General features: G+C 36.1%; 2 protein-coding genes across 8 annotated transcripts in view; one reads left to right on the plus strand and one right to left on the minus strand.

The window, feature by feature from the left end:
• The window catches only part of CENPP (centromere protein P), a 237068-nt gene that overhangs the window by 114418 nt on the left and 94769 nt on the right, over positions 1-27881 (plus strand). The window contains exon 6 of one of the 7 annotated variants that reach the window (XM_055579058.1): positions 19724-19766. The exons of the other annotated variants lie outside the window; for them this stretch is intronic. Within the exon in view, the coding sequence (XP_055435033.1) occupies positions 19724-19751 (28 nt within the window). The 3' untranslated portion in view covers positions 19752-19766. Of the gene's footprint in view, positions 1-19723; positions 19767-27881 lie in introns of those variants that run through there. 7 annotated transcript variants of the gene reach the window in all.
• On the minus strand, positions 1018-27330 carry ASPN (asporin). Its single transcript, XM_055579054.1, has 9 exons — positions 27269-27330; positions 26717-26798; positions 19720-19986; positions 16986-17098; positions 12579-12792; positions 10919-11029; positions 5069-5162; positions 4547-4685; positions 1018-2290 (listed from the first exon to the last, which is right to left on the minus strand). The coding sequence occupies exons 3-9, from the start codon at positions 19961-19963 to the stop codon at positions 2093-2095; spliced, it is 1113 nt and encodes a 370-aa protein (XP_055435029.1). The 5' UTR covers positions 19964-19986; positions 26717-26798; positions 27269-27330; the 3' UTR covers positions 1018-2092.

Raw genomic sequence — 27881 nt, forward strand, 5'->3', positions numbered from 1 at the left:
TTCTGGGTATATATTCTCAACTCAGACCTCTGCATCCCTGGGCTCTTTCTGTTATATCACTACTGGTGGTATTATTTTAATCACACTTTGATCTTGCCCTTGCAGTTTTCAGTTCAGTTCAGTTCAGTCACTCAGTCGTGTCTGACTTTGCAACCCCATGGACTGCAGCATGCCAGGCTTCCCTGTCCATCACCAACTCTCAGAGCTTGCTCAAACTCATGTTCATCGAGTCAGTGATGCCATCCAACCATCTGATCCTCTGTCATCCCCTTCTCCTGTCTTCAATCTTTCCCAGTATCAGGGTCTTTTCCAATGAGTCAGGTCTTTGCATCTGGTGGCCAAAGTATTGGAGTTTCAGCTTCAGCATCAGTCCTTCCAATGAATATTCAGGACTGATTTCCTTTAGGATTGACTGTTTTACCAAACAAAAATAACTATTTTCTTTCAGGTTTGCAAACTTGTGCCAGAATTTAGAAATTAAGTAAATTTTCTATAAATCAGTGGTTCTCAACCAGCTACAGTTTGGCTCCACCCTTTCCCCCTGGCACATTGGCATGTTTTGGAAAAATAGTTGATTGTCACACTGTGGTGCAAGTGCTACTGGCATCTAGTACATACAGACCAAGGAGCTGCCAGACATTCTGGAAAGGACAGGATAGCACCCCTTCTCTGTCCCGCCCTGGCCCCATGCCGCCCAGAATGATCTAGCCTGCAGTGTCAGCAGTTGGGTAACCTCACTGTGAAGAACAGATCTATTTACTCTTTCTTGATCTGGATATCCCAACCCTCCACCCCTTTTTATGTGTCTGTAACGTACGGCTCTCCCCATTGAAGTCTAGTTTTTGAGGTGGTTTACTATAAAGGTGGTTAGCTCCCATAGCTCAGGTATGATTTGGGTTGTTTCAATACTATTATTAAGAATAAGCATTAACACTGTACTAAAAGTGTCATATATAAGAGTTTTATCAAAGATAGTTTATTTTTCTGGGTGGGGGAAGAAAAACCAAAGCACAAATATTTTATTTCAAGCCAATATTTTAATGTTTTCCTTATTTTTTTTAGTTTTATTTATGTTGAACACCAAAAAATACATATGTAAGTACTGTTAATTTTTATACAGAGCTAGTTTCTATTTAATGATCTGCCTATTCAGTTATACAAGATGTGTTCTTCAGAGTTATCCAGTCTGTGCATATTTAAGGAGACAGTTTGGTGTAGAGTTGATAGTATCCAGTCTCTTCCAACCAAGGTCTTACAAAGGGACATCTTGAAAATATTCATTAGCATTGAAGTGACAGTGTTATATAACCTAACAATTGACACACTGTTAAAAGCTTATAATAACTGTAATAATAAAAAAAATGTGAGATTTTATATAAACACTCACTATGCGTTTCTATAGAGAGTTTATAACCAGGTAATAATAATTAAAGAGAAAAGTACATGCTACAGCTTGAAAAACAGCCGTATGAATAGCATCTGTTTGAGTTGGTAATAAACACTTATTGAAGACTTTATTATAAAGAAGTTTTAAACATAAAGACAGTAAGTCTTGAAGTTGTGAGAATTTGAATAAGATTATATCAAACCATACTTCAACATTATTAGAATATTAGAGTAATATCCAAGTTTTTAAAGAAAGAATAAGAATAGTATAATGTATTCTTTATATAACCGTACTTGTCGATTTTCTTTTTCTAATAGCAAATGAAAGAACACAAATTTTGCTAAGTCAAGCATTCCATTTACAGTACAGTTCTTTTTAAAATGCACTTGATAACAAAGTATTAAATACAGAATGTCTTTATTTTTTGTTACTGAGAAAGAACGTTCAAGCATGAAATTTATGCAAAATCATTTACATGTAAAAGGAAACTGCAATAAATGCCTATTTCCTTTAATCCTGATGTATCAATAGTTTTTGCAAAATTCTGTTGAAATTTATTGTCATACAATAAGTCAGTGGACTTAAGCACATGGGAATAGATTTTTGCATTGATGCATAGTACAACCATTATTAATAGAGTTCAAGTATTCCAAATGTAACAATTTTTGAATTTTATATTAAATGTATATTGCTAATTACTAATTATCACTTTCTGAAGTTCCCAAGCTGAACACTCATTCTGCTCAAAACACAGCGAAATGTTGCAGGTTGTACCTCCCAATACTTTACCGGGTTGTTGGATAAACTTATTGCACTGTATAAAGATTTCTTCATCTTTGGCACTGTTGGGCAGAAATCATTCACTCCCACTTTTGTAATTGAATTAGAATGAAGAAAGATTATCTGTTGTAATGGGGGAAAGAATGGATTAAAAATTCTTGATAAATGTGCAAAAGAAGATATTCTGTTTGTGGTCAGCATTTGTTCTTGGCTTTGTCTGTTTTGAACTGATTTGGACATATTTTGCTTAAAATATATGTGCTCATTTATGCCTGTTAAATATTTATTATAAAGACTCAAGCTCCTGTATTATACAGAAATTAGCTGTATTTTTTGTTTTATAGAAATTTTTTGTTTTATAGAAAAATATGTCTATTGACATCTTAAATACATATCTGTAATATAGCATCAATAGTTGAATCTTTATTTGCACCAATGGACAAAATACAACTTTATAGGCTGTGTATATGTCTTATTAAATTATTACTCAGAAAAAAAATGGAAAATATAAGACCTTCCATTCATTCCCTTTAATAGCCCTATAAATTCCTTCTTTGGACTCTTTTGACAACTGAGATTTCTAGGAAGTGAAAGCAATCTATTTAACTAACAAAGTTTTGGCATATTATAAAGAAAGAGCCTTTTGCTGGCAGGTTAGGATACCAGTTCTAGCTTTTGTTACCTCTGCATTTTGCTTTGGTGAGATTGATCTGAGCCAGTCCTGAGAACTGTAGGCATTGCTAAAACCTCTTAAGTTTTGTGGGTTTTTTTTTTTTTTTTTGATGTTTTAAGTGTTTTTTTTTTTTAATTTTATTTTTTAAACTTTACATAATTGTATTAGTTTTGCCAAATATCAAAATGAATCCGCCACAGGTATACATGTGTTCCCCATCCTGAACCCTCCTCCCTCCTCCCTCCCCATTCCATCCCTCTGGGTTGTCCCAGTGCACCAGCCCCAAGCATCCAGTATCGTGCATCAAACCTGGAGTCGCTGCTGCCCTCTATTAATCTTGGGGGCTTCATGGCAGATGCATTATATGGTTTCCTAGCAGCTCAGCAGCAGTGCAAGATGTAGTTTACCACAGCATTGACCTCATTGGGAATGGAAAACATTGCTGGACATGGGTGTGTTTGGTTTGTGGACGTTTGTTGAATGTGTCCTTATGACTATGTTTGTGTTATAATTCTGTTTAATTTTTTTAATGCTAGCAATAGTATGGATAGATTTAAGATGCTCAGACTCTAGGATCAGTGTTGTGGAGTAAAGTACTGAAAGACTGGACAGCTTAAGGGAGGAAAGACCCCACTTGTGCCCAGTTTTTTTTTGTTTTTTGTTTTTTTTTTTTAAAAAAAAAGGTTATACACAACAGTTGAAAAAAAATCAAAGCAGAAGTCGTAATCTTAATTGGCAGATTAGCACCTGCCAATGTCACATGCATTTTGATTGCTTCTAGGCCAAAGGGTTCTTTTTGTGTAGTGAACAAAACTTATTTAAAGAAAAATTAGAAATATAGAAGCAAGTGGCTCAAGACCCATTTTGTTCTCAATGTGTTTTTCCTTGGATGATGAGGACTTTGTACAATATATCAAGGAAAGCACATGAGAAAAATGGACTAAAGGTGATTCAGATTAAGTAGAGATGCTTAATTTGAGGTCCATAAATGAAAATCGGGAAGATCTGTGAAATTCCTAAAATTATGTGAAAAGATTTTCTTCATATTTTTTCTTGGGAGTATCTAAAGCTTTATCAGATTCTCCAACAATTCTGTGGCCCCTTCTGGCTAGTCAAGAGTTGCCAGATTAGAAGGGAAAGTTTTTCTAATAATTAAGAACAAGAAATGTGAGCCCTTAATGTTCCAAACACTGACTTTTGATTATATATTCTGGCCTGAGTTTTTTGAAAAGCATGCACACTTTTAGTCTGGCACCATATCGATAGTGAAAACACCTCGGACTTTATCCACATGCTCTTCCTTCATAAAATGTGTACAGAATGAAAGGTTATATAATCCTACTTCATTGCCTCCTGACCAGTCCTGCCTTTACATAGTTATTGCCACCCCAGAAACCTGAAATTAGCTGTCAGCACCTTAACCACAATGACCTTGACAGTTTCAGCAGAAGAAACTGAGGGTTAGAAGTGGGTTCCTGAGTGTTTTAGCTTATACCTTAATAGAAACTGGCCTTCTAACACTCTTGCTGCATAAAACATGTTGCATAATCTGGAGGGTCCTTAGGCTGTGAATTAGGAGGGTCATTAGGGTGTTAGGAGGATCATTAGGGTGTGAAGCTACTTGCTGCTTTGCTTCAGATACTAATATATTTCATAAAAACAAAGGAAAGTATTAATATCTACAAAACACAAGTAGAATGTTTTACCTGGAGGTATTTCAACTCTTGTAATCCTGAAGGCACTTTTTTTAGTTTGTTGTTTTCTAGGTGTATTTCTCTCACACGTGGTATGTTAGCAAGACTTCCGTTTTCAATATCTGTGATCCTGTTGTTTCCTAGACCCAGCCTAAAAGTGATATAAAATGCATCAACTCTTGAGCAGATGATATGATTCAGTTAGCTGAAAACACAACTAAGTTAGAAATATTTGTATATATGTTCAGAGAAAGGTATTCCATGCTTTCTTTTAATAACCTATTTCAGGATGTAATAGCCCTCTCCTCTACTGTCAGGAAATTGTCTAACCTGTTTGCAACTAAAGGAACATTTGGAAAGTGTCCTTTTACTCATTCCCTCTTTCATTTCTGAGACAGAATGATAGCAATCCATTCTAGTTTTCCCTTAATTTTGATTGTGTCCCTCTCTATACATTCTCTTAACAAGTTTCATTAATATTGTCATCATATGGACTACCACCTACAAGTTGGATAGGATTTGAGAAATATTTACCTTTGCAGATCTTTGTATCGTTTAAAATCCTCAAGTTCCACAACTGAAATTTTATTATAATCTAAATGTAGCTCCAGTAAAGTTGAAGGTAGTTCTAATGATAAGAAAAGAAATATGTATGTTAGATCAGGCTAAGACCAAGCCCTATTGAGTATTTATTTACTCGTTAAGTTTCACATTATAGACTTAGGCAGTTTGGGGGATTTGCTTTTTTTTAACTATTATTATTATGGAAAATTTCAAACGTAGAAAAATAGAAACTAGAAACCTTGCTGGTTGCTTGGCTTCAACAATTATCTCCATTTTTCCAATATTGTTTCATCTACCTTAGTAGTTATGTGTTATCGATTTGTTTTTATTAATGTATTTTTTTGCTAGAGTACTTAAAATCAAATTTCATATATAGTGTCATTTCATTTGTAAAGACTAGACATCTCTAACCCATAAGGTCATCTGTTTTTTCCCCTTACATAGTCATCATGTCTGTATCACGTCTAACGAAATTAGCAATAATTCTTTCCTATCATCTAATAATCAGTTCCCTAATAAGTATATTATTATTACTATATTATTTTACAGTTGATTTGTTCAGGTCAGGATCCAAATAAAGTGTACAGAATATATTTGAGTCTTGTATCTCTTTAAATCTCTTCTTCTGTTACATACTACCTCCTCTTTCTCCTTCTGTTGATTGTTTCAGATATTAAATTGTTTGAGATACTCATTTGTAGATTGGGCTAATGGCCTCCATCTAGGCCCTTTATTTCTTATTACCTAGTAGAAAAGCTGACTCATTTGAAAAGACCTTGATGCTGGGAAAGATTGAGGGCAGGAGGAGAAGGGGACGACATAGGATGAGATGGTTGGATGGCATCACCGACATAATGGACATGGGTTTGGGTGGACTCCGGGAGTTGGTGATGGACAGAGAGGCCTGGCGTGCTGCAGTTCATGAGGTCACAAAGAGTCGGACACGACTGAGGGACTGAACTGAACTGAACTGAGTAGTTAGATCTAGAGACCAGATTAGATTCAGTAAATTATTCTTTCATCTGATAGTCTTCACACTCATTCATTGATTACTGCTACTTAGACTTATTATTTCATTAACAATTGGAAAATGGTGATTTTCTGATTTCATCATTCATTACGCATTTTTTAGGTGAGATTCTTCTCTAAAGAATTTTCCTTCATTAATTATTTAGTTACTTTATAATACAGTTTTTATAGAAAAAGCAACATAAATGTTTGATTTCATTAAAGTAATAAATTGGTACAATACCCAGAGGTGACCAATGAATTTTTTTTCTAATTTTTGGCCACATCCTTCAGCTAGTAATTGGGGACCTTACTTCCCCAACCAGGGATCAAACCTGTGTGTCCTGCATTGATTGGATGGTGGAGTCTTAACCACTGGACTGCTGGGGAAGTCCCAATGAATTTTTTTTAATATCATTATTTTCCTGGGCTCCAAAATCATAGTGGGCAGTTACTGCAGCCACAAAATTAAAAGATGCTTGCTCCTTAGAAGAAAAGCTATGATAGACCTAGATAGCATATTAAAAAGCCGAGATGTCACTTTGCCAACAAAGGTCTATATAGTCAAAGCTATGGTTTTTCCAGTAGTCATGTACAGATGTGAAAGTTGGACCATAAAGAAGGCCGAGCGCCAAAGGATTGATGCTATTTAATTGTGGTACTGGAGAACCTCTTGAGAGTGCCTTGGACAGCAAGAAGATCAAACCAGTCAATCCTAAAGGAAATCAACTCTGAATATTCATTGAAAGGACTGATGCTGAAGCTGAAGCTCTAATACTTTGGCCACCTGATTTGAAGAGAAGATTCATTGGAAAAGACCCTGATGCTGGGAAAGACAGGGCAGCAGAAGGGGACAATAGAGGTTGAGATGGTTGGATGGCATCACCAACTCAATGGACATGAGTTTGAGCAAACTCTGGGTGATAGTGAAGGCAAAGGAAGCCTGGTGTACTGCAGTCCAGGGGTTGCAAAGAGTCGGACAAGACTTAGAGACTGAACAGCATAAACACAAGAATTTTTTTCCTCTGATATGTTTGGATCCCTGCAGTTCTGATCCTAGCTTTCTCCATTTAACTGAAGCTGGAATGAAAGAGACTAACCAGTGATTCAGTCAGACCTCATTTCATTAATCCTACACATAATGTATTAGTTTTCAATCAGAATTTCTTGTTGCCTAGCTAGGAAATGCATTCTTTTTTTCAATTCTTGCTAAAACATTTCCTTACTTTATTAGTATTAAGACTGTTAAAGATAATTTTCAAATCCTTATGAACAGCAATATTAATCATGGCTGAATTTATATTGATTTTATAATGTACTTTTATTTTTAAAAATAAATAAATTAGAGAGCAGGAAAATAATTCTAAACTGAGAGCATCCTAATTTCTTGAATTCTGATCAGTTGAGCTTACTCATATTTAAGGAATGACTATACTCACATATAAAAAACATAAAACTCCTTCATGGTTTTTTGTTAATGACATTACTTGTTTATTTTATATTTATTTTATAGTATGGAAATAATGTTAGAAAGCAAATTCAAGCAATTTTCTTATTTGAGTTCAAAGTAGGTTATAAAGCAGTGTAGACAACTCACAACATCAGCAACTCATTTGGCCGAGGAACTGCTAACAAAAGTAAAGTGCAGTGGTGGTTCAAGAAGTTTTGCAAAGAAGACAAGAGCCTTGAAAATGAAAAGTGTAGTGGCTGGCCATCAGAAGTTACAGAGACCAACTGAGAGCAATCCTCGAAACTGATCCTCTTAAAACTAAAAGAGAAGTTGCCAAAGAACTCAGCATTGACCATTCTGTGATCATTCGGCATTTGAAGCAAATTGAAAATGTGAAAAAGCTTAGTAAGTGGGTGCCTCATGAACTGACCGAAAATCAAAAAAATCATTGTTTTGAAGTGTTGACTTCTCTTATTCTGTGCAAAAACGATGAGTCGTTTCTTGATTAGATCATGACATGTGATGAAAAATGGATTTTATGTAACAACCAGCAACAACCACCTCAGTGGCTGAACTGAGAAGAAGCTTCAAAGCTCTTCCCAAATCCAAACTTACACCAGAAAAATGTCATGGTCACTATTTGGTGGTCTGCTGCCAGTCTGATTCACTGTAGTTTTCTGCAAAACCATTATATCTGAGAAGTATGCTCAGCAAATTGATGAGATGCATAGAAACTGCAACACCTGCAGCTGGCCTTGGGCAATAGAATGGACCAAATTCTTCTCCATGACAATGCCCAACTGCATGCTGCACAACCATCACTTCAAAATTGATCAAACTGGGCTCCAAAGTTTTGCCTCATCTTCCATATTTACCTGACCTCTTGTCAATCGACTACCAATTCTTCAAGCATCTCGACAGCTTTTTGCAGGGAAAATGCTTCCACAACCAGCAGGATACAGAAAATGCTTTCCAAGAGTTCGTCGAATCCTAAAGAATGGATTTTTATACTACAGCCGTAAACAAACTTATTTTTTGTTGGCAAAAAATGTGTAGATTGTAATGGTTCCTATTTTGATTAATAAAGATGTGTTTGACCCTAGTTATAATGATTTAAGATTAGCAATATGAAAGCACGATTACTTTTGCACCAACGTAGGATATTTCTGTATCTACTCTATAGTCAAACAGGTCTCTATTCCACTCCACACAATTCCATTATATAACAAAATTTTCCAATTGAATATGAAGGAAAAACAGTTTTCAGTCTACTTCTTTTTTTTTTTTTTTTTTTTTTGGTATGGCCATTTTTATTTTAAAGTCTTGATAGTTAACATTACTTCTGTTTTATGTTTTGGTTTTTTGGCTACAAGGCATGAGGCATCTTAGCTCCCCGACCAGGGATTGAACCTGCACCCCTTGCATTGGAAGGTGAAATCTTAACCACTGGAGACAAGGAAAACCGCTTTTCATTCATCTTACGTTGTCCAGTCTAGTTAAGAATCCTCTGGACCTCTGCCTAATTCACCCTGTTGCAATGGGTAGTGATGATTGAATTATAACATTTAGGCAGTCAACCTTAACATTTGAGCAAATAAGGCATAGAAACAAAAAACTGTCTTTTGAATGTCATAAGGATTTTAGTGTCATAAGCTTCCCTTGTGGCTCAGCTGGTAAAGAATCTGCCTGCAATGCAAGAGACCTGGGTTCAATCCCTGGGTTGGGAAGATCCCCTGGAGAAGGAAAAGGCTACCCACTCCAGGATTCTGGCCTGGAGAATTCCATAGACTGTGTAGTCTATGGGGTTGCAAAGAGTCGGACATGACTGAGATACTCTCACTTATTAAGGATCTTAAAGAAGTAGTTATGTAAATTTAGAGATTTGAAATTTAAATTTCTAAATATAGAAAATGTTCCTTTAGACTTTGGAAAAATCTTGAGAACTTCATAAGAAGTTAAAACTTCATTTAAAGATACACTTTAAAACTTGAGAATTACTCTCAGCATGTTTTGTAGTAAAGAAAACTGCTAATATAAATATAAAGAGTGATGGTAACTGCAAGACCTGGAAGCCACAGCTCTGGGATGGTGCCCCGCTCTTCTGCTCTAGTACATCCTCTTCCCGTCTGCGTCAGCTTCCAGCTTATGAAAGTGATTTTATTTAACTTGTTAGGTAGAGTATGTATTTTTGTTGTTGTTGTTCTAAAGATTAGATGGTAAATATAATATTTTAGCTTTCTTGTGGAAAAACAGCCCGCTCCTTGAAAACTAAATTAAGGTTGTTTTTAATTGTGTAAGTTCTGAACTAAACTGATTTTTCCTATGCTAAATGAAATGTCTTTCCACTTTAGATGAAATGAAAGATCAGTAATAGTAGCTTTGCTTGATTTTTTAAATTATCAGCTTATGTTTGTTTTGTTAATCTGGATCTACTAAGTAATATAGAAAAGGAGTTAATGATAAAATAGAAGAAAGAAAGATTATTGCTGATTTTACTGTGGATACTGAAAGACAGGGCTGTTTGAAAGGAAAATATGTTATTAATCATAGGGGTTATTTCTGATCCAGGTATTAGCATAGGAGAGAGACTTTGTCAAGGGGGAAGAAGGTTAGACTTTAAGCATGGGCTTGGAGAAAAGTAAATGCTATCTAGTTAGTCATTAGTCTGGGATCTTGTAAGTAATGATTTAGAAAATTGGTCCTGTGGCAAACTTAAGAAACATTTTACTTGGAGGTACCAGCTTCAGGTCACATGATGGAGCATGGTGGTCATTCTGGTACTGGTTATGTCTTGTAAGAGTGTTTAGAATGTGCCCAACATTGTCTTCAGACCTTTCTGTGCATTAGCCTGTTAATGTACACAACTCAGCTGTAAAAAAAAATGAGGTGTAGGGTTCCTTGCCCAGAGTATACACCCACCCCCACCCCTGCCACTGCCAGCATCTGCCAGTCTCTCCTCACAATTCCCACCCTGAACTACTGCTACAAGCCTGGAGAAAGGTCTCTGACCCTGTGCATTTCCTTCTGCTTTCTTCTCTACAGAATTCTCACCTCTCTGAGACACTTCACAGAATGACAGGTATAGACGAGTAAATGTCAGGAAAGACAAAATAAAAAGTTCATTGCTTCTTAAGTTTTATTCTCCCTGGGAATAAAGATTCTGGCTTCAAACTATCAAAAAAAGGAGAAAAAAAACCTCTACATATGGTTCGTTTTGTGTATGTGAGAAAACACTAAATTTCATACTATACTGACCAGATATACCGGTTAAAAAGAATTTTGTGGTTTTGACAGTGTTTATAGCATTACATTTAATAGTCATTTTAAGATGACAATTTAAAAAATACTATACAAATACAAACCTTTTGGAATGGAGGTCAGTTTTGCTTCTGCAATTCTGATATGGAACACTGTTACCCCTTCAAATGCCCCTGGTTCAATCCCATTGTTATCCAGAGGGTTTGCACTCATTTCTGTTGGGGGTAGAATTATATAATTTAGTACACATATGTTGTATATTGAAGGAAATTCAGAATACAGAGATACATGTCCCTAGAAGTGTGAGCATTATTGTTCAGACTCTTCTTTGCTCAGTGTATCTGTTTCTGTGTCTATCTACTCTCCTTTCTGTTAGTCTCAGATGACAGAATGCTTTGTATTACATAGGCTGGACTATATAACAGCTTTACTCTTTTGCTTTGAATTACTAAATCAATAACTTACTTACTCTTTTCCAACCATGAGCATGATCAAAATTTTGTTACAGTAATACTACCTTAGGAAGAAAGACCATCATTCATATAATTCAAAATCTTTGTGTTTTCCAATGTACATTTATTTGTCACCTAAACTTTTTAAATTGCAAGTCAATTAAAAATTATTTGTTAACAGAAATATAACTGAGGAAGTACCAGATAGTGAAGCTATTTGGTAAGTGTCTGGCACTTGGTTGAATTAAATGCATAAATGAATGAGAATATTGGTTAGGAATTTTGAATAGATATTGTGGGGGAAGATGGCATGGTTATACCAGGAGTGTTAGAAGTAAAATACTGCGTAAAATTTAAAGTATATAGTAAAAATGCCATAGTTCAATAATCTTAAAGAAATAATGAAAAGTCAGCTGTACATTCTAAATAATATCTGAATTAATTTTGTAGGTTATATTTAAGTAGTTTTTACATTAAAAATGATATCTTTAAACTAAATGAGAGTAACAAATATTCACCAGTTAAGGTACAATCAGAAAACAGAAACCACATTAGGGAGTTCTTGAGAGTGCATGTGTATTTATGTACAAAAGGTGTATTTCTTTTTTTTTTTTTTTTTTTTTTTTTTTTTTTTCACTTTTATTGAGTTACTACTGACATACAAAACTGCTTAAGTTTAAGGTGTACAGCCGATTCACTTGACTTAGGTATATTGAAAAATGATTGTCACAATAAGTTTATTTAACATTCATCATCTCATAGTCAAAAAAATAAAAAAGGAAAACCATATTTTAGGATTTACTCTCTTAACAACTTTCAAATATGCCATAGCAGTGTTTTTTCTTTTTTTTTTTCCAAGTCTTTTTTTTTTTTTTAATTTTATTTTATTTTTAAACTTTACATAACTGTATTAGATTTGCCAAATATCAAAATTAATCCGCCACAGGTATACATGTGTTCCCCATCCTGAACCCTCCTCCCTCCTCCCTCCCCATTCCATCCCTCTGGGTCGTCCCAGTGCACCAGCCCCAAGCATCCAGTATCGTGCATCGAACCTGGACTGGCAACTCATTTCATACATGATATTTTACATGTTTCAATGCCATTCTCCCCAATCTTCCCACCCTCTTTTAAGTGCTATAAATTTTGTTTGATACTTTATTTTTGAATGGTTTATCTAGGTAAAGCTTATTAGATTCAAAAAATTAATTTTAGAAATTATCAGTCCTAAATTTGTTAATGATGATAAAGATCTCTATATCTGCATATTGCATATAATTTCAAAATGTCCCATTTATTTGCAAAAACTTACCTAGAACATGTAAAGCATTCATTCCTTTGAATGTTTCCTTTTGTATTTTCTTAACTTTATTGTCATGAATTCTGAGTTCTGCTAATGATTTGGGAAGATTAAGCGGTATTTCACTTAGTTGATTGTGGGACAAATATAGCCTTCGCAACTTCTTTGTGCTTAGAAAGGCTTTTGGGTGAATCTTTGTTAGCTTATTGTTGTTCAGAATCAAAGCCTAGATAAAGCATAAAAAGTTGTACTGAATCAGGAATTTTATTTACCAATATTTGATTACCAATATTCAGTAGTGATTGGAAATCACAGAAATCAATGCAAATTGTGTCATTCATATACTTTATTAACCATGTAAATAATTCTCCAGTCCAATCTAAGCTAATATACATGCGCACGTGCATGCGCACACGCGCATGCGCGCGCGCACACACACACACACACACACACACACACACACACTTGCCACTGCGTTGAAACAGTGCAAAGCTTTAACAGTTGGTTTCATGCCTTTGATTTATCTTGAGTTGGTGAAGTGTTCCTGTGTTTAAGGTTCCCCTCTCCTATTTCAATTCATGGAAGTAATGAATGTTATTATCTTTATCTTATCTTAAACCTGTTCACTCTACAAAGTTCAGTTCAGTACACACCAAATACATTTTTGCATGATTTTATCTGCTCTTAAAACCTCATTTCTGTCTTGTTTACTAATGTTTACTGTTTTCTCCAGAATAGAGACTTGTAAGAATAAATTCCTACAATGTGCCCTCAGCATTCTGGCATACTGTAGACACTGGGGAGGTGGTAGTAGGTTCTGAGGAATGACTCAACCCCTTCTCAGTTCTGTGGCTATTTCTTGGTGCAACGTGGCAAAACTCTTCAGAAGAGACACAACCCCAGAAAGTGAACGAACTTATGCAGCCTGAATCTGCGTTCCCCACAGTCAAACCCTTTATGACACGTTGAGGGTCTGACACAGCCATCTAAGTCTACTGAGGTGCAGAACTTCAGAACCAAAACTGGGAAAGTCCTTGGTACCAGGGCTTGCCAGTCATATAGTAACTATTTTCACAACATGCCAGATTTTGCAGAAAGAATTTTCAATGTTTCCCAAGGGCAATGGCAAGTGGTTTAGCATTCCTAGAATCTACTGGGGCGCAGAACTTCAGAACCAAAACTGGGAAAGTCCTTGGTACTAGGGCTTGCCAGTCACCTAGTAACTATTTTCAAAACATACCAGATTTTGCAGAAAGAATTTTCAATGTTTCCCAAGGGCAATGGCAGGTGGGTTTAGCTTTGCTAGAACTTTTTATTTCTCTCTGCTAATCTGGATCCTCTCATTCTTTTAGGGAGCAGATCAAGATTCTTTCCTTTTGACTTCTGTCTCTGGTACCATTGTACAATAATCTTCCTTGTTTCCAGACTGACTTAATATGCCTTTATCCTGTTATTTACACTGTTGTTGTTTCACAGAAGAAATACAAATACTTTGGCAGTTAGAGTCCCTTTATTATCATGTCTACTGGTTTCACTGCAGGCCTTTGCTGTCTCCTTTTTCTTACCCTTCTTTCAGACATCACTAATTTTAATAATTTCAACTAAAAAAGGTTAAACTGAGAAGAATTTAAACTACATTTTGTTACCAACTGGTGAAATATACTCCTTTCTGTGTGCTGCCAAATTTAGAATGTGTTCTCTTTTCCTTTGGTTATACTGAAAAAAATGAGAGGACAGGGAAGATTGAACAACTTGACCAACTCACTCAACCCCCATGAGGTAAATTTAACAGAAGTTATTTCTGTCCTCTTAGTGACCAGGACATGAGCACAGTGAAGAAAAGTGATTTGCCCCCCTGCCTGCCCCCACCCCTCAGCCCTCCATACTTTGCTCTTCCTCTTGTGTGCACTTCCTGTGGGCTGCCACTGTCAGGAGCCCCAATGGGAATATGGGCCTCAATTAGATCCAGCCATCACAAATGGGGTTTTGTTTGTTTTTTCCCTCTGGTTAAGACATGCAGTTGTCATACTGCATAAAAGGAAGGATAAGAATACAAAATGGGGTAAGACTTTTAAACCCTCAAATGCTGCCCCAGCAAGTTGAGTTAGCACAGTGTCTCCATTTAAGCAGTACTTTCAATGTTGGCTTTCACATGAAAATTCCAAACATAGCAGTCACAGAGCCCCAAACAATGTGGTTATATGTAAGGGCAGAGGATGAGAAAAGTATAGTCTTTCAGTGGTAGGACAATAAGTCTTCATGATGAACGTTTCTGTAATAACAGGCTGGAAGTGTACTTGGAATATGTGCGTGTGTGTGTGTAGCGATCTCACTTATTCTCTAATGCTTCATTGTTCTCTGTGCAAGAATCAGAATGCCAAACAAGCAGCTAAAACATACAGAGGATTTATAGGATATCTAAAAAAATAATTTTAGTTCTCTTTAAAGACCAGTGCCATGTAGATGATACTATAATTAAATAAGTGTTTTGAGATATACAGCATGCTAACAATTTAAGTATAAAGTGTGCTTTTAAAAGTACTTAACATTCATGCATTGACCAGTCTAGAAACAATAAGCTGGTAGCAGTAATAGCTGGCAGCTGGACTCTGAGCACCTTATATGCATTCACTCGTCTAAATAACCATTCTGAATTCCATACTATTATCACACTTCTTTTAAAACTGAGAAAAGCCAGACTTAGAGAAGTAAGTCACTTTCCCAACGTTTCTAATTCTGTTAGACCAAGATTTCAGCCTGGGACTGCTGAACTCCAGAACACTCCAATACAATGCCATTTAAAAATTGACTAAAAGAAAGTTAAGGAGGCCTAAGACAGCTCCTGACACCTTTTTGATTCTCATTTCTCAATGAATAACTGGAGTACTTGTAGGTTAAATCCCTGGAATACTCCTAAAATATAATAAAATAATGATGTGACAAAGACTTAATGATTCAGAGTTAAATATGGCATTAATGATTGTGGTTTTATAGATAAATATAGGTTGAAGAAGTGGTAGAAGCATTCACTATATTTCCAACAACTGAGGCTAAAATAATGTCCTTGCTCTTCTTTAAAAGTCTTTGTAGACTGGAGTTAGTGGGGTAGATTGGACAGATCCTATTATGCTATTTCTGACTGTTTAAGTGAGGCCTCAGTTATAAGATATATATATGTGTTCTTCCATTTGCTCTTTTCTTTTTAACATGGAAACTTTATTATGTATGGAGCCCAGCAAATCTGCACTGTATATTTGAAAGGGAAAAGAGCAGTCAAGGCCCCACAAGCCCAGCCACCAGGCAGTGCAAGGGAGAGTATGGCTTCGCAGGGGGTTGACTGGGCTCTCTCTGGGTGCCATCCGTGCCAGGCCTTATCAAGGGGATTTAGCAAGAGAGTTGAGTAAAACACCCCACGTGGTGTCTAGAACACAATCTTCCAGCTGACATTTAAGCACTGGTTTCGTAATGGGATTTGGTAGTCTCCTTCCCTGCCTGCTAGGGTGGTTCAGCAGGGTTCATGTGGGTAGAGTGGCCTCAAGCCTCTCAGACATAGGAAGAGAACAGGGCTATATGGGTGGCTACATAGCAAGAGACTGCTATGGTCATATCTCTCCCATTGCCTCTTGGTGCCTTGCAGGTAACAGGTTTACTGTCTTCTCTCCAGTGTAGCATGAGAATGTGGAAAAACAGCCCAGAAGAGCAGTATTGCCTTACCACCATAGCCTGGTGCAAAAAAGAGGCTGTTCCACTCTAATATTACTCTGAGGGGAAGAGATGACACCCCATGTCTGTGACAGTGTAGAATCAGGTTCTTCCCCAAAACCAAATTTCAAATAGCATTCAAAATTTTACCTGCTAAAATCTAGAAGCCCAAAATGTTAAATAGAGAAATAAGAATCTTTTAAATTTTAGAAAGCTAAAATATTAATCAGTATAGTAAGAAAAGTTCTTTTTCATCTTCAGAAGTCTAGAAAAAAAACTATGTAGATATATTTAATCAATTATGTATGTTGCACATGCTGCTCTTAGAGCTTTATGGTTTCTTAAGTCAGTGGGTTTACATACTGCTTTTCTTACACTATACATTAATAAGGTGCTATAAATAACCATAGTTTCATTGTTTTAGTGTGTAATGACTGTGATTACTGAAATAATCTCATCTAAGGACCATTTACTTGAATTCTTAGCCCACTGCCTTTCAGTGGTCTATTATTCAGTAAACATCAGTTGAATCAAATTAATAATTGAATTAAATCTATCATTTTTCATTAACTAGAACAATGCAAAATAACAGGATTTTGTCATTCATCACACAGAGTAAATAAAGACTTGTTTATACAAACACAAATACAAGTAATCATTTTAGCAGTGATAGAGATTTTCACTTAAATATTTGAAAATATGAACATGTATTCTTACATAAAGTGAGATGAGTCCTTTAAAGTCATTTTCTTTGATTTCCTTAATTTTATTGTTTTGAAGGTCAACCATTCGAGTATCAAATGGAATGTTGCTTGGGACGGAGGACAGACCTGAGAAATAAACACATTGCGTACATATTATATCCTAAAGATAAGATTGCTGATATTAGTGTGCTTTTTAAGAAATCCGTGATTGCCATTAAATAGTAGATGACTTAATGTGTAGCAGATGACAAAAACATTGGTCTTTGGAATGGCCTAATGATCTTATCAAGTAACTTTATTTTTACAAGGTGTCTAGCTAGGTCTAGCTATCACTTCAGTCATAGTGACATTAAATGGAGCTAAGTTGAAATGCTCTAATATGACTACAAGGAGGAGACTAACAGTGGAGGCACAGATTCTGCTCATGCACTTTTGACTAAAGAATATTGACATTCTTTGCAGATTTTCAGGCAGTCATAGTGCTAAATTGGAGCCTGTGGGTTTTGATCATTTTAAGAAGCATCAATATGTAGAAAGTTATGCTTAGAAAATAGATAAATAAGTTTATTTTCATGTATACTATTAAAAACCTTACCACCCATTTATTTTAATAATGAGCTTCTCTAATTAGTTGTAAATTATTTGATTTACAAAAATTTATTCATCTGTTTGTGACCCCATGGACTGTAGCCTGCCAGGCTCCTCTGTCCATGGACTTCTCCAGGCAAGAGTGGAGTGGGTAGCTATTCCCTTCTCCAGGGGATCTTCCTGACAGAAATGTCAAAACTGTGTCTCCTGCATTGCAAATGGGTTCTTTACCATCTGAGCCACCAGGGAAGCCCTAATTAAATTATTTAAAGATGTAAATGTGTTTTTTCTTTCTTAAAGAAGCAAAAAACCAGCAGGAGCAGTATGTGGTACATTTCTTCCTTACTTTCCTTGTTTTCCTTGAATGGCTGAAAATGTGCACCCCTGATTGTTACCAGACATTCTATATGATACTTATGCTTGATGCACATGGGGCCTTCTTGATTTTCTTCTATATTTTATTATTGAAACATTCAAATATACAAAAAAGTTTAAAGAATTTTCCAGTGAAAACTAATATTCCTTTTTCTCCCATCAGCATTTTGCTATACTATACTTACTGTCCATCCATACATCAGTTTATCTTTTTTATGTATTTTAAAGTGAGTTTCAGATATTACTACACTTTTAGTGCAGCCATTGTTACTCCTGAAGAGTGTTGTTTTTCATTTAGTCGCTAACTCACATCTGACTCCTTTGTGACCCCATGGTCTGTAGCCTGCTAGGCTCCTGATGAGTAATATTAATATTATATTTAGTAGCCCAAAATTGAAGAATTAAATATTAAAAAATACTATGAATGTCAACATTCCACTTGACAGCCCTCGATACTTCCTCCTTTATACTTTAAAACTGACAATTCTTTGAAGAAGTTTGACATAGTTGGAAAGAGGGAAAAGGGGGTAACTTGATGGGTTACCAAGGTAGCAGCAGTTTTGGTAGGAGATTACTTTGATTTTAGAAAATAAGTGGAAGGTCTTGTAGGAAGCTAGAAGTTCTGCAGACAGGACCTATAACATAAATTTTGACAAACCGTCCCTTACCCTACCCCTGATGAATTTGGAACCCTCATTTTCTGTGGTCATGGGGTAGGTGACATTTATGCTGCTAACAGTGCCGTGTCATTTTAAGATATGTGCCTGTATATTCCATTAAGACTTTCACAGTGATTCTAGCTGATAATAATATCCTCGTTTTCTGGATGGTTTTTGTTCACCTTTCTCATTGTATCCCATAATAACACATTTTTAAAGTCTCTGGAATTCACTGTAGCAAGTTTTGCATATTGCCACAAATGCTGTGACCATGGGAAATGAATCTAAAGCTTGCAGAGGCATTGTCTGCTCATATATACCCTCCACGTGGCCTTGATGAGCTCCGGGTCCAGTATGGGAAATGTGAACTATACCTTTGGCTTCCCACAGTGGGTCAGGTCTGAGTCATTCTGTGTTTTGGAAACAGCTGACTACAATTTCAGTGTGCATTCCTGTTGTACCTCTCCCTGAGTATGCCCTTCTGTTTGACAGCACTCTTATTAGAAGTATTAAAATAATAAAATACTCAGCAGAGAATTATACGTTTTTAAGAGACTTTAGAAAGTGACTTGCATTTCAGCCACTTCTTTTCTAGATAGTTTTAAACCCAAATCATTCAAAACACATAGAGTATTGTCTGTTTGGCGAAACTAATACAATGTTGTAAAGTTTAAAAATAAAATAAAATTAAAAAAAAAAAGAAAAAAAAGTGTCTAGATTAGAGATTTCACAAACTCTATAACCTATTCATTGTTCTGGACAGACAACTACTTTGTTATTGTAGAATTTTGCTAGAAAGCACAGTTTAAACCAGTTGACACTCTATAAGATGAAACCGCAGTGACATCCATTCTCTCTGAAGGAAATTAAAGTGAAGTATTGATTGAAATTTGGAGAGAGAAGGAAATGTTCTGTATATGAAATTTCCAATGTTTTCCTCAGATTTTCTGGATTTTTAAAATAAGTTTGGATGGACTTTGGGGTTTGTTATACTTTTCAAAACTTTAAATGAAAAAATTCCTTTACAATTAGCTGATTTTTAAAATTTCAGTGAGGTCTTTCCCTATCCTTTAAATTTTATCAGAACAACATAATTCTTCAAAACAAATTGGTGTATGTTCTTACCTAGATCGGAACAGTGTACAACTCTCGAATAGCATTGACATCCAAATGGACATGTTGAAAACAGATCAAATGGGAAGAAGGGGTTAATTGGCTCTCTTGTTGGAAAGAGAGAGTTGTCAGCATCACTATCACCTTCGTCTTCCATGTCCTTCAGCATCAAATTCTTCAGTGTCATGTACGAAGGGTGAAATAATGGTTTGGCAGAGCACAAAGTCAAGAACACTAGAAGCACATACTCCTTCATGTCTTCCTATGTAGAGGACCGATCTAGAAGTAAGTAGACATTGAGGATTAAGTTCAAGTTTAAATAGATATAGTTCCTGCTGCTATATAGTTCCCAGGGCTGGCAAGAATACAATGAAATGGCATTCTTATTTGTTACTAATGTGAGAGTAAGTTTATTAAAAGTTTTTGGAAAGCAGTGCAACAATATGCATTGGACACTTTATGAATATCTTTATTTTTTCATCTAGTAATTCTACTTTTGGCATCTAGTCTCAAGAAACAATTCTAATGTGCATAAAGGTGTTCATCACAGAATTATATAATAACAAAAGATATTTTAAGATTATACTAATGGTTAAAGGGAAATACTCAAATAAAATAGGGTGTATTTATTCTCTGAAATACTTTGGAACTCACAAAATATTTGCAAATATATTTAAAAATAAGAAATACTGTTTTTTGAAAGAAAATATTTTAAAAATCTATATGTAGTATACTTACACACACACACAAATCCTGGCACAAATATACCTAATTGATGATATTATCTGGGTTGTAGAGTCATGTCATGTCTTTTTTCCTTCAGTTTCTATACTGAGCAATAAGAACTATATTTATACCTAGGAAATTAATGTTTTGTTTTGTTTTTTAAAAAAAGGTTATCATATTCCCTTATTCCTAAAATCTTTCCATTGCCTTAATGTCTATGTCACTTTTAAAGTAAAATCCTTCATGTCCCATTAGTACATCTGGAAGTTTTCTTTAACTTCTATCCCACCAGCCTCCCTAGCCTCATTCTCAGAGTTAGTTACTTTTTCCATAGTATTACTGGATTTCTTCCTTCCAATCTGTTCCATTATCCAAAACATCTGATGTCCAGGCTATTCTTTCTCAACTCATCATTCCACTGAGTTTCCTTTTGTTTAGTTTTTCAGAGGTGGGGGTGCTATCATTTGCATTTTTCTAAAGCCCGCACAGAGCTGGAATGTACAAGTGAGAAACTTGTGAGAGTTTATTGTCATATGATGGCAGATCTTCCCACAGGTATGTTTATATATCATGGTTTCTTAACTATGAACTGTGAAACATACAGTTTTTTTGGTGAATTTTCAAAAAGTAAAACCATTATGATATCATCTAAAATAGACTTATGCCTGTCTTCCCTTTGGGGCCTTCAGTTAGCCGCACATAAATCCATTGGTGAGGCTGTAGCCTGGCGGGGGGTAGTCCACACGCAGCCGAGTCACCCAACAGTGTGGCTGGGCTGCTGTGCCTGAGCGTCAGACAGCACCTTAGTCACAAAGGACTTCTAGAGTCACTTAGAATTGACCCAACCTCAGGAAGATCTGGCTCCCTGAATCCTTGAATTATGCCAGCTTCTTACAATTTTCCAGAAATTAGGCTTAATGTCTCTCCACCACCTTGCTATTTCTGGACTTGAAAATCAGAAATGAATTAACTAATTTAATTAAAATATTCATATATATGTGTATATGTTTTAATCATCAGAGGAAGATAAAAAAAAAATACCTACTGTCATCAGTGATTAACCTGATAATTAATATTATTTAACTCTTAGAAATCTATATGGCAATATGCACATTTTGCCCAGTGGACATCACCAGCCTTGTCAGATTTCCCTATGATAACTCACACTCAGTTGTGCTAGGTAAGGGAGAATATAAGGCACAGAACAGTAAAAACTTTTTTATTTTTATAACCTTATTCTGAATCCCAATCCAGGAACAGTTCTGCCCTCCCATCTCTGCACTGCCTTGTGGAATTGTCAATTCAGTTTATTCTAGATACATCTCTCAGATTAATCAGGAGGAATAGGAAGAACAAAGAGCTTCAGTGGCTTCCCCAAGGCCACATGACCAAATTGAACCAGAACTTGAGTTAGAGCTCATGTGTTCTGACCCATCCTTGCATCTTCTGCTACAACCCACACAGGAGCACTCTCTTTTATCTTCTTTCAGCTAATGGCTTCTGTCACCTCTTCCTTTCCAGCCAGTCCACACACACTGCTATCCAGCATACATCTCTGCATAAAGCAGTGCACTCACAGCTTTCAGAGGGTGGAAATGGGGGTGGTTGGGTAGTCAGATTTGTATAGTACAGAGAGAAATTGTGCTGGCAGCTCACGGCCCAGCAGCTTCTGTCAGCAGGTTACCTTCCAGTCACCCTGGAATCCTGGCACCGGCACCTGATTATGGTCAACTGGGCTTCATTTCCAACATCAGTTTTTGGCACATCATTTCTGCTTCTTGGCTGCCTGCCTAACTGTGCTCCATTATGTTTCTTGACCACAGGTTTCTTTGTGGTTCCTGGCTCCTTAATGCTTGGTGCCCTGCCTTGTCTTGATTTCTAAAATTCTCATTCTTGAGCTAATTTAGCTTTTGGTCCTTATCAAAACCAAAGCTTGTCCCTAGTACCAATTTATTCTTTAAGATTGTTCTGCATTGCAGCCTTGTTTGACCTTGGTGGAGAAGTTAGTGGTGGTGAAGAATTAAATGTCATTTGATGTCCTGTCTCTAGCTTTCTTTGAGGTTGCTGAAGTTTTCCATTGGGCATTTATCAGTACGCACTATGTACTAGGCACAGATGCAGAATCCATGAAGTAGAACGTATTTGGATGCTTTCAATGGACTCTCCCTATGCACTTCTCCCACGCTTCCTTGCTCAAAAAGCAAAAACATACCTTCTAATTCCCTACTCTCAGGTAAGTGTGGAATTATTGTAGAAGTGAATGCTTAAATGGCAGGTGCACTAATAGAAAAAGTAAAAAATAAATGCTCAAGTTAGTAAATAGAACTAAACTGCAAGTGATCAGTGTCAGCTGTGTACACTGTGACTCTAATGTTTTGGAAGAATCTCCACATGTGTGGTTCACAGACTCTGAAAGTAAAATTCTTCACCATAAGTCTCTGTACTCCTCATAACCTTCAGTTTACTATTTAAGACCAATAGAAATAAAGATGTCAATAAAATATACATACACAAAAAAATGGTTGAAATAGAATATACAAACCTAATAAAAGGGATAGTGGGATTATGAGTTAAAGGTTATTTTCTTGTCTATAGTGCATATTTTGTAAATTATTATTTTGCTTTTTAAATATTTTAAATAGCAGTCTGCAACAAAATTGTCTTTGCTCTGGTCCTCCATGTACTTTTGTCTTTTCTTACCACTTTAGCATTAGACAGTACAGTTAAAGGTTTCCCATATACTACCCCCTCAAAAGTCAACCAACAATGCTGCAAAATAGTTTGGAGCTACAGTTTTTGGTAGGACTAGCACTATTTACTCTGGTCCATGGGAGGCAGAGAATTTTCATAAGGTTATTTTTGGGTTAATTGGTTGTTTGAGTTTCATTGGTTTTTGTTTTTTGTGGGGTTTTTTGGTAGAAACTTAGAGATAAATAGGTTGTAGTTTCCCTGTCTAAACCAGAAAAATCTAACATATAATATCCTAGAAATATAGACCTAAGAAAGCCAGAAAACTTTTTAAAAAAATACATGTAACAAGAGGAATATGTTAGAGATCCAAAGTGGGAAGCCATACCACATCTTGGCCTTTCCCTGTAACCTGGCAGCAGGCCAAGGACTTGCCTTCATTCCTGCAAACCCGATTTCCCGCTGCACTCATGTTGCCCTGTGACATAGAAGAGCCCTGGAGTGGGATGCAGGCTGGGATGAGGAAGAGAAAAGCAGTTGTGACAGACTTAGAGGGATACTGGTGTGAAGGATGCACAGAAGGGTGGTATACAGGTGAAAGAGAGGAAGGAAGCCAGGCATGAAGTGGGCCGGGGGGGCTTGTTTCTCTTCTATGTCTCTCCCAGTGGGCTTTTGATCAGCCTACTTGCAGAGTCAGAAGGGGCATCAATCAGTTTCCTTTCCTCTCTTCTTATACTGGTGAGCTACATAAGCTCCTCCCTGCCTTGGATGAGATGGCAACTCTGGCTTGCTAGATGAGGCAGTGGCTCCTCTGTGGTATTTGGGAAGCTTTCCTTTGGCTGGCTGGTGGGGGCAGCCACCTGTCATGCCTTCCTGGACCCTTCCCTTGTGAGTGAGAGAGGAGACATGCGGAAGCAGGAAATGTCATTTAGTTGAAACTCCCTCCCAGTGTTGAAGTTTCCTCCAGAACATTGTGGACCAGATGGCGTGTCCGCTCTCTGATTGCATGACTCCAGTGAGAGGACTCAGGGAGCACACCTCCTCAAGAGACATCCAGTTCCACTGTTGTCCATCTGTGGTTGATAGGAAATTCTTTATAGAGACCAAAATATCTTCTGTCACAGTGTTCTCTCCATGCTACTTCTGTCTCCTATTAGTCATATGAAATTAATCGGATCTTTTTGCATTCTCTTATCCTGGTTACTTGAAAAGAGAAGTCAGGAGAACCTTGATTCCATGAGGAATTTACCAGTTAGTCCCTTCATTTGAAATAGCAAAGCCTTGATAAAAACAAGTGATTATAGACCCTAAACCTCTCCCTATTCTAGTTAAGCACTTTTTATCAGTAGGAAAATACTGAAATGTCCAAGAGGGAACACCAAACAGTAGTGTTTTTCTATTCAGTGTGGAGTGTAGAGAATATTGTTTCTCATTTAAATGATGCGCCTTTTAGTTGTTTATCTTATTTTGAGATTTTGAGCTTATTAATATGGATCAAACTCTTATTTGTTTAGTTTTGGCAGTATTTAGATTGTTATTTTTAAGACCTTTTAAAGTGTTTATGTCTTGTTCTCAAGAAAACTCAGTACTTCCCTGATTTAAACCAGTTTTGCCAGAGTTTCCTACTCATAGAAAGCTTTGAATTTGGTTTCAGGTTTCTCTGAGTAGTATTTGAAATATTATTTCAATGCTACTGCTGTTATTACTAAGCCATTACATATTAGAGCCAGGAGAGGCCTTTGAGACTTTGCTACCGTGCCCTCTTTTAAAGTGGAAGAACCTGAAGCTGGCCTCCTCATTCCTGCATTGTCCACCCTTCTGCTTAGCCTTCTCTAAATGTGTCTTACTCTCACAGTGACTTCCAGACAGTAACCAGACTCCCCTCGGAGAGAATGGGGCGAGAGGTTTGGCCAAGTTCTTAGGATTGGAATTGTAGCTAAGAAGTGTCTTTCTGAATTTACATAAGCTCCTATTTTCTGCTTAAATGTTCCACAAACTTAGAATGGAAAATCTGTCTAAGTGAAATGGTATTTCCTCTCAGACACTATTATTAGGAAAATAAGCCACTGTGCTTTTAAATCCTATCCTTAAAGATCCGCTTGGCTGAAATGTTCCTATAAATTCACATGTACCAATAATAGTTTTCAGTATATAAATGTGACCATTCTTTGTGTATTCACAAAAGGAATCCAGACTAATTTCAGCTGGAATCAAGGTACTTGTAAGTGAACAAGTTAAGTCAAACATCCAAACATGCATTTGGAAACTTAATCACAGTACCTTTTGGTCATGGAAACAGATACTTTTAAAGCCTACGATTTCCTTAAAGAAATAATTAACTTTACCTCAAAAGTATAAGTAGCAGCTGATTGAAGAACTTGCTGGCTGCTTTTCTCTTTATATGTTTTGTCCTTCATCAGTTTTTCAGTGCATCCAGCAACCTAGCTGCTTTTAAAAACAAAAAACTCCTACCTCTTCATTTTTCTAATTTTTCCTATGCTTCCTTAAAACTTGTGCTTGTAAAGTTAATCTATTCTGTCTCAAACCTCAGGTCAGATATCTGAATATTCTTTTTTAATGTAGTAGTTGTAACAGAGGACTGCATATTCCCTCTTCTTTCCACCAGTATCCTATTTTTCTAAATACTGAAAACATCAAGATGCTTTTATGTGTGTGGGGGCTTATGTTTTTTTAAAAAAAAAACTCAATTCTTAGTGGGATTTTTGAAGTCTTTATTTTTAAAGACATATAGACTCCCTCAGATTTCTTTGTAACTTAATCCTATACCATGTGGCTATTGTTTATGACTGCCACACCTCCAAATAGATTGAACAAGAAAGAAAACTATGCTCTATTAGATTATGAGGGAGTAGGATATCAAATACATTGTTTAATCTTTTAAGAATTTACTTTGAGAGGGGATAAAGGAAATCTTTATTTTACATTCTGACTGGATTTTGTGAAGTCTCTAATCTTTCATATTGAATATAGAGCTTATTAAAGTTTGCTAATAAATATTCTTTCTTAGACTTATATGAGTCTCCATTTTAACTGTCCAGTGCCATTTCATTACATAAGAATAAGGAAGACATTTATCAAGGAAAAACATGAATATTCAAATGTATAAGTAAAAACATTTGAATAACTCATATATTTTTTAAATGCCTTAGAAAATAACATAGTTTCACATTTTGGAAAAAAATTTTTTTACTATTTTCACTTAATGTATTTTTAATATCCCCAAGCTTTTTTTTATCATTAATGTAATTTTTAAAAGAACATATTCATACACTATTTGTTTAAATGATTTTAAAAATCAGCCATGTTAACTTTTATGGCAAAGCATAGTGACAGGTTATCATCATCTAGCTGTTTTAAGAAGTCACAGTTATGTTGAAAGTAAATCCATTATATATAAAACATAAAAGCTAGAGTAATATTACATATGTGTCTAAGTGCTGTTTTTTAAGAAATTATACAGATAAACTTTATATTATATAATTTACAGGCATTTATGTTAATAACATTAATGTCCTCTTAGTATTGACTAAAATAATTGTACACTAGTGCATGAAAAAAAGACATGAAAACATACCTTGTAAGAAGAGAGTAAGTCCTCTTGAAAGTAGAATTTTCCACCATGTACTACAAATCTATAACGTAAATGTCCTCAGCTACTATTTAAGAAGAAAATATGAGAAGGTATTACATTTAAAAGAAAAACACCCTTCTACAGAGCCTGGTGTGGCTGCACCCTGGGTGACACTGGAATAAGCTGCTTCCACAGATTAGCCCATGTTAGTACTGAGAAGCGAGATTAAAACTTGTTACTGCTCATGTGTTTTCCATCACTGTTTGTATCATAGCCAAGACTTCTAGCTAAACTCTAGACGTCTACTGGAAGATTCTGAAGAAAAAAAAAAAAGAGTCTAATAATTCATGGCAACTGGCCATTGAAAGTACAGTCAAAGTCATCCAAGAAATACCTGATTAAAAAAAATACTTTATGAAATTCTTAAATGAATGAATACTTATACATTACAGATTTAAACCTCACTCTATATAGACTAACAAAATATTTATCCATTTTAGAAAGGGGTACTGAAAGAGTACATTATTGAAATATAAACCCAATCTGCAGATGTACCTAAGAAAGGAGCCATGCTGTTAATTTTCTTCTGATGACTGAAGCTATTACATCAAGCATATGTCTCAAGATTGTCTTTAAAAGCTTTTACTCCTGCCATAGGCATGTCAGTGGAACTGCAGACCAGGCCCTATATAATCCTTCTAGCCTTTATACTGTGATACAAACATAGACTCAAGGATACAGGTGATGCCTCCTTGGACTTTACTTTTCAAGAGAATATCACCTATGACCACATAGAGTTTAGGGAGGATGTGGGAGCAGGAAAGCAACATTCTCTGTTACCCTGAAAGAGTGCCCAATTTACATTAGTTAAGACACCATCCTTCAAGAGGACATTTTTCTAAGTCTGGTGAGAAAGACTCACCAGTACTAGGTAACACCAAACTAGCATCTTCATGATGTGCAGATTTGGGGGCCAGCCTGTTTGCAAAGCGTGTTTCTACTAGTTAGTAGAATTTCTTCTCTCCTCCCACAAAGAAAATCTGACTGTTGTTTGTTCCCAGTTCCCAGAGAAATGGCACATGTTGAAGCAAGCCATAGAAAGAGTACTGTGCCTCCATTGTACAGGGCAGCCAGCCATCAGTTAAATAAAATATCCTTCTGTGGCCCT

The sequence above is a fragment of the Bubalus kerabau genome, chromosome 4 (assembly GCF_029407905.1).
Source record: "Bubalus kerabau isolate K-KA32 ecotype Philippines breed swamp buffalo chromosome 4, PCC_UOA_SB_1v2, whole genome shotgun sequence".
NCBI lineage: Eukaryota > Metazoa > Chordata > Mammalia > Artiodactyla > Bovidae > Bubalus > Bubalus kerabau.

Bases quoted from the DNA above. Each gene is read 5' to 3' on its own strand.
- ASPN (XM_055579054.1), bottom strand. From the start codon at position 19,963: ATGAAGGAGTATGTGCTTCTAGTGTTCTTGACTTTGTGCTCTGCCAAA. The intron at 12,793-16,985 runs GTAAGAATACAT...TGCTTTATCTAG, and splicing joins AAGGACTCATCTCACTTTAT to GCTTTGATTCTGAACAACAA. The intron at 5,163-10,918 runs GTTTGTATTTGT...TCTTATCATTAG, and splicing joins ACTGACCTCCATTCCAAAAG to AACTACCTTCAACTTTACTG.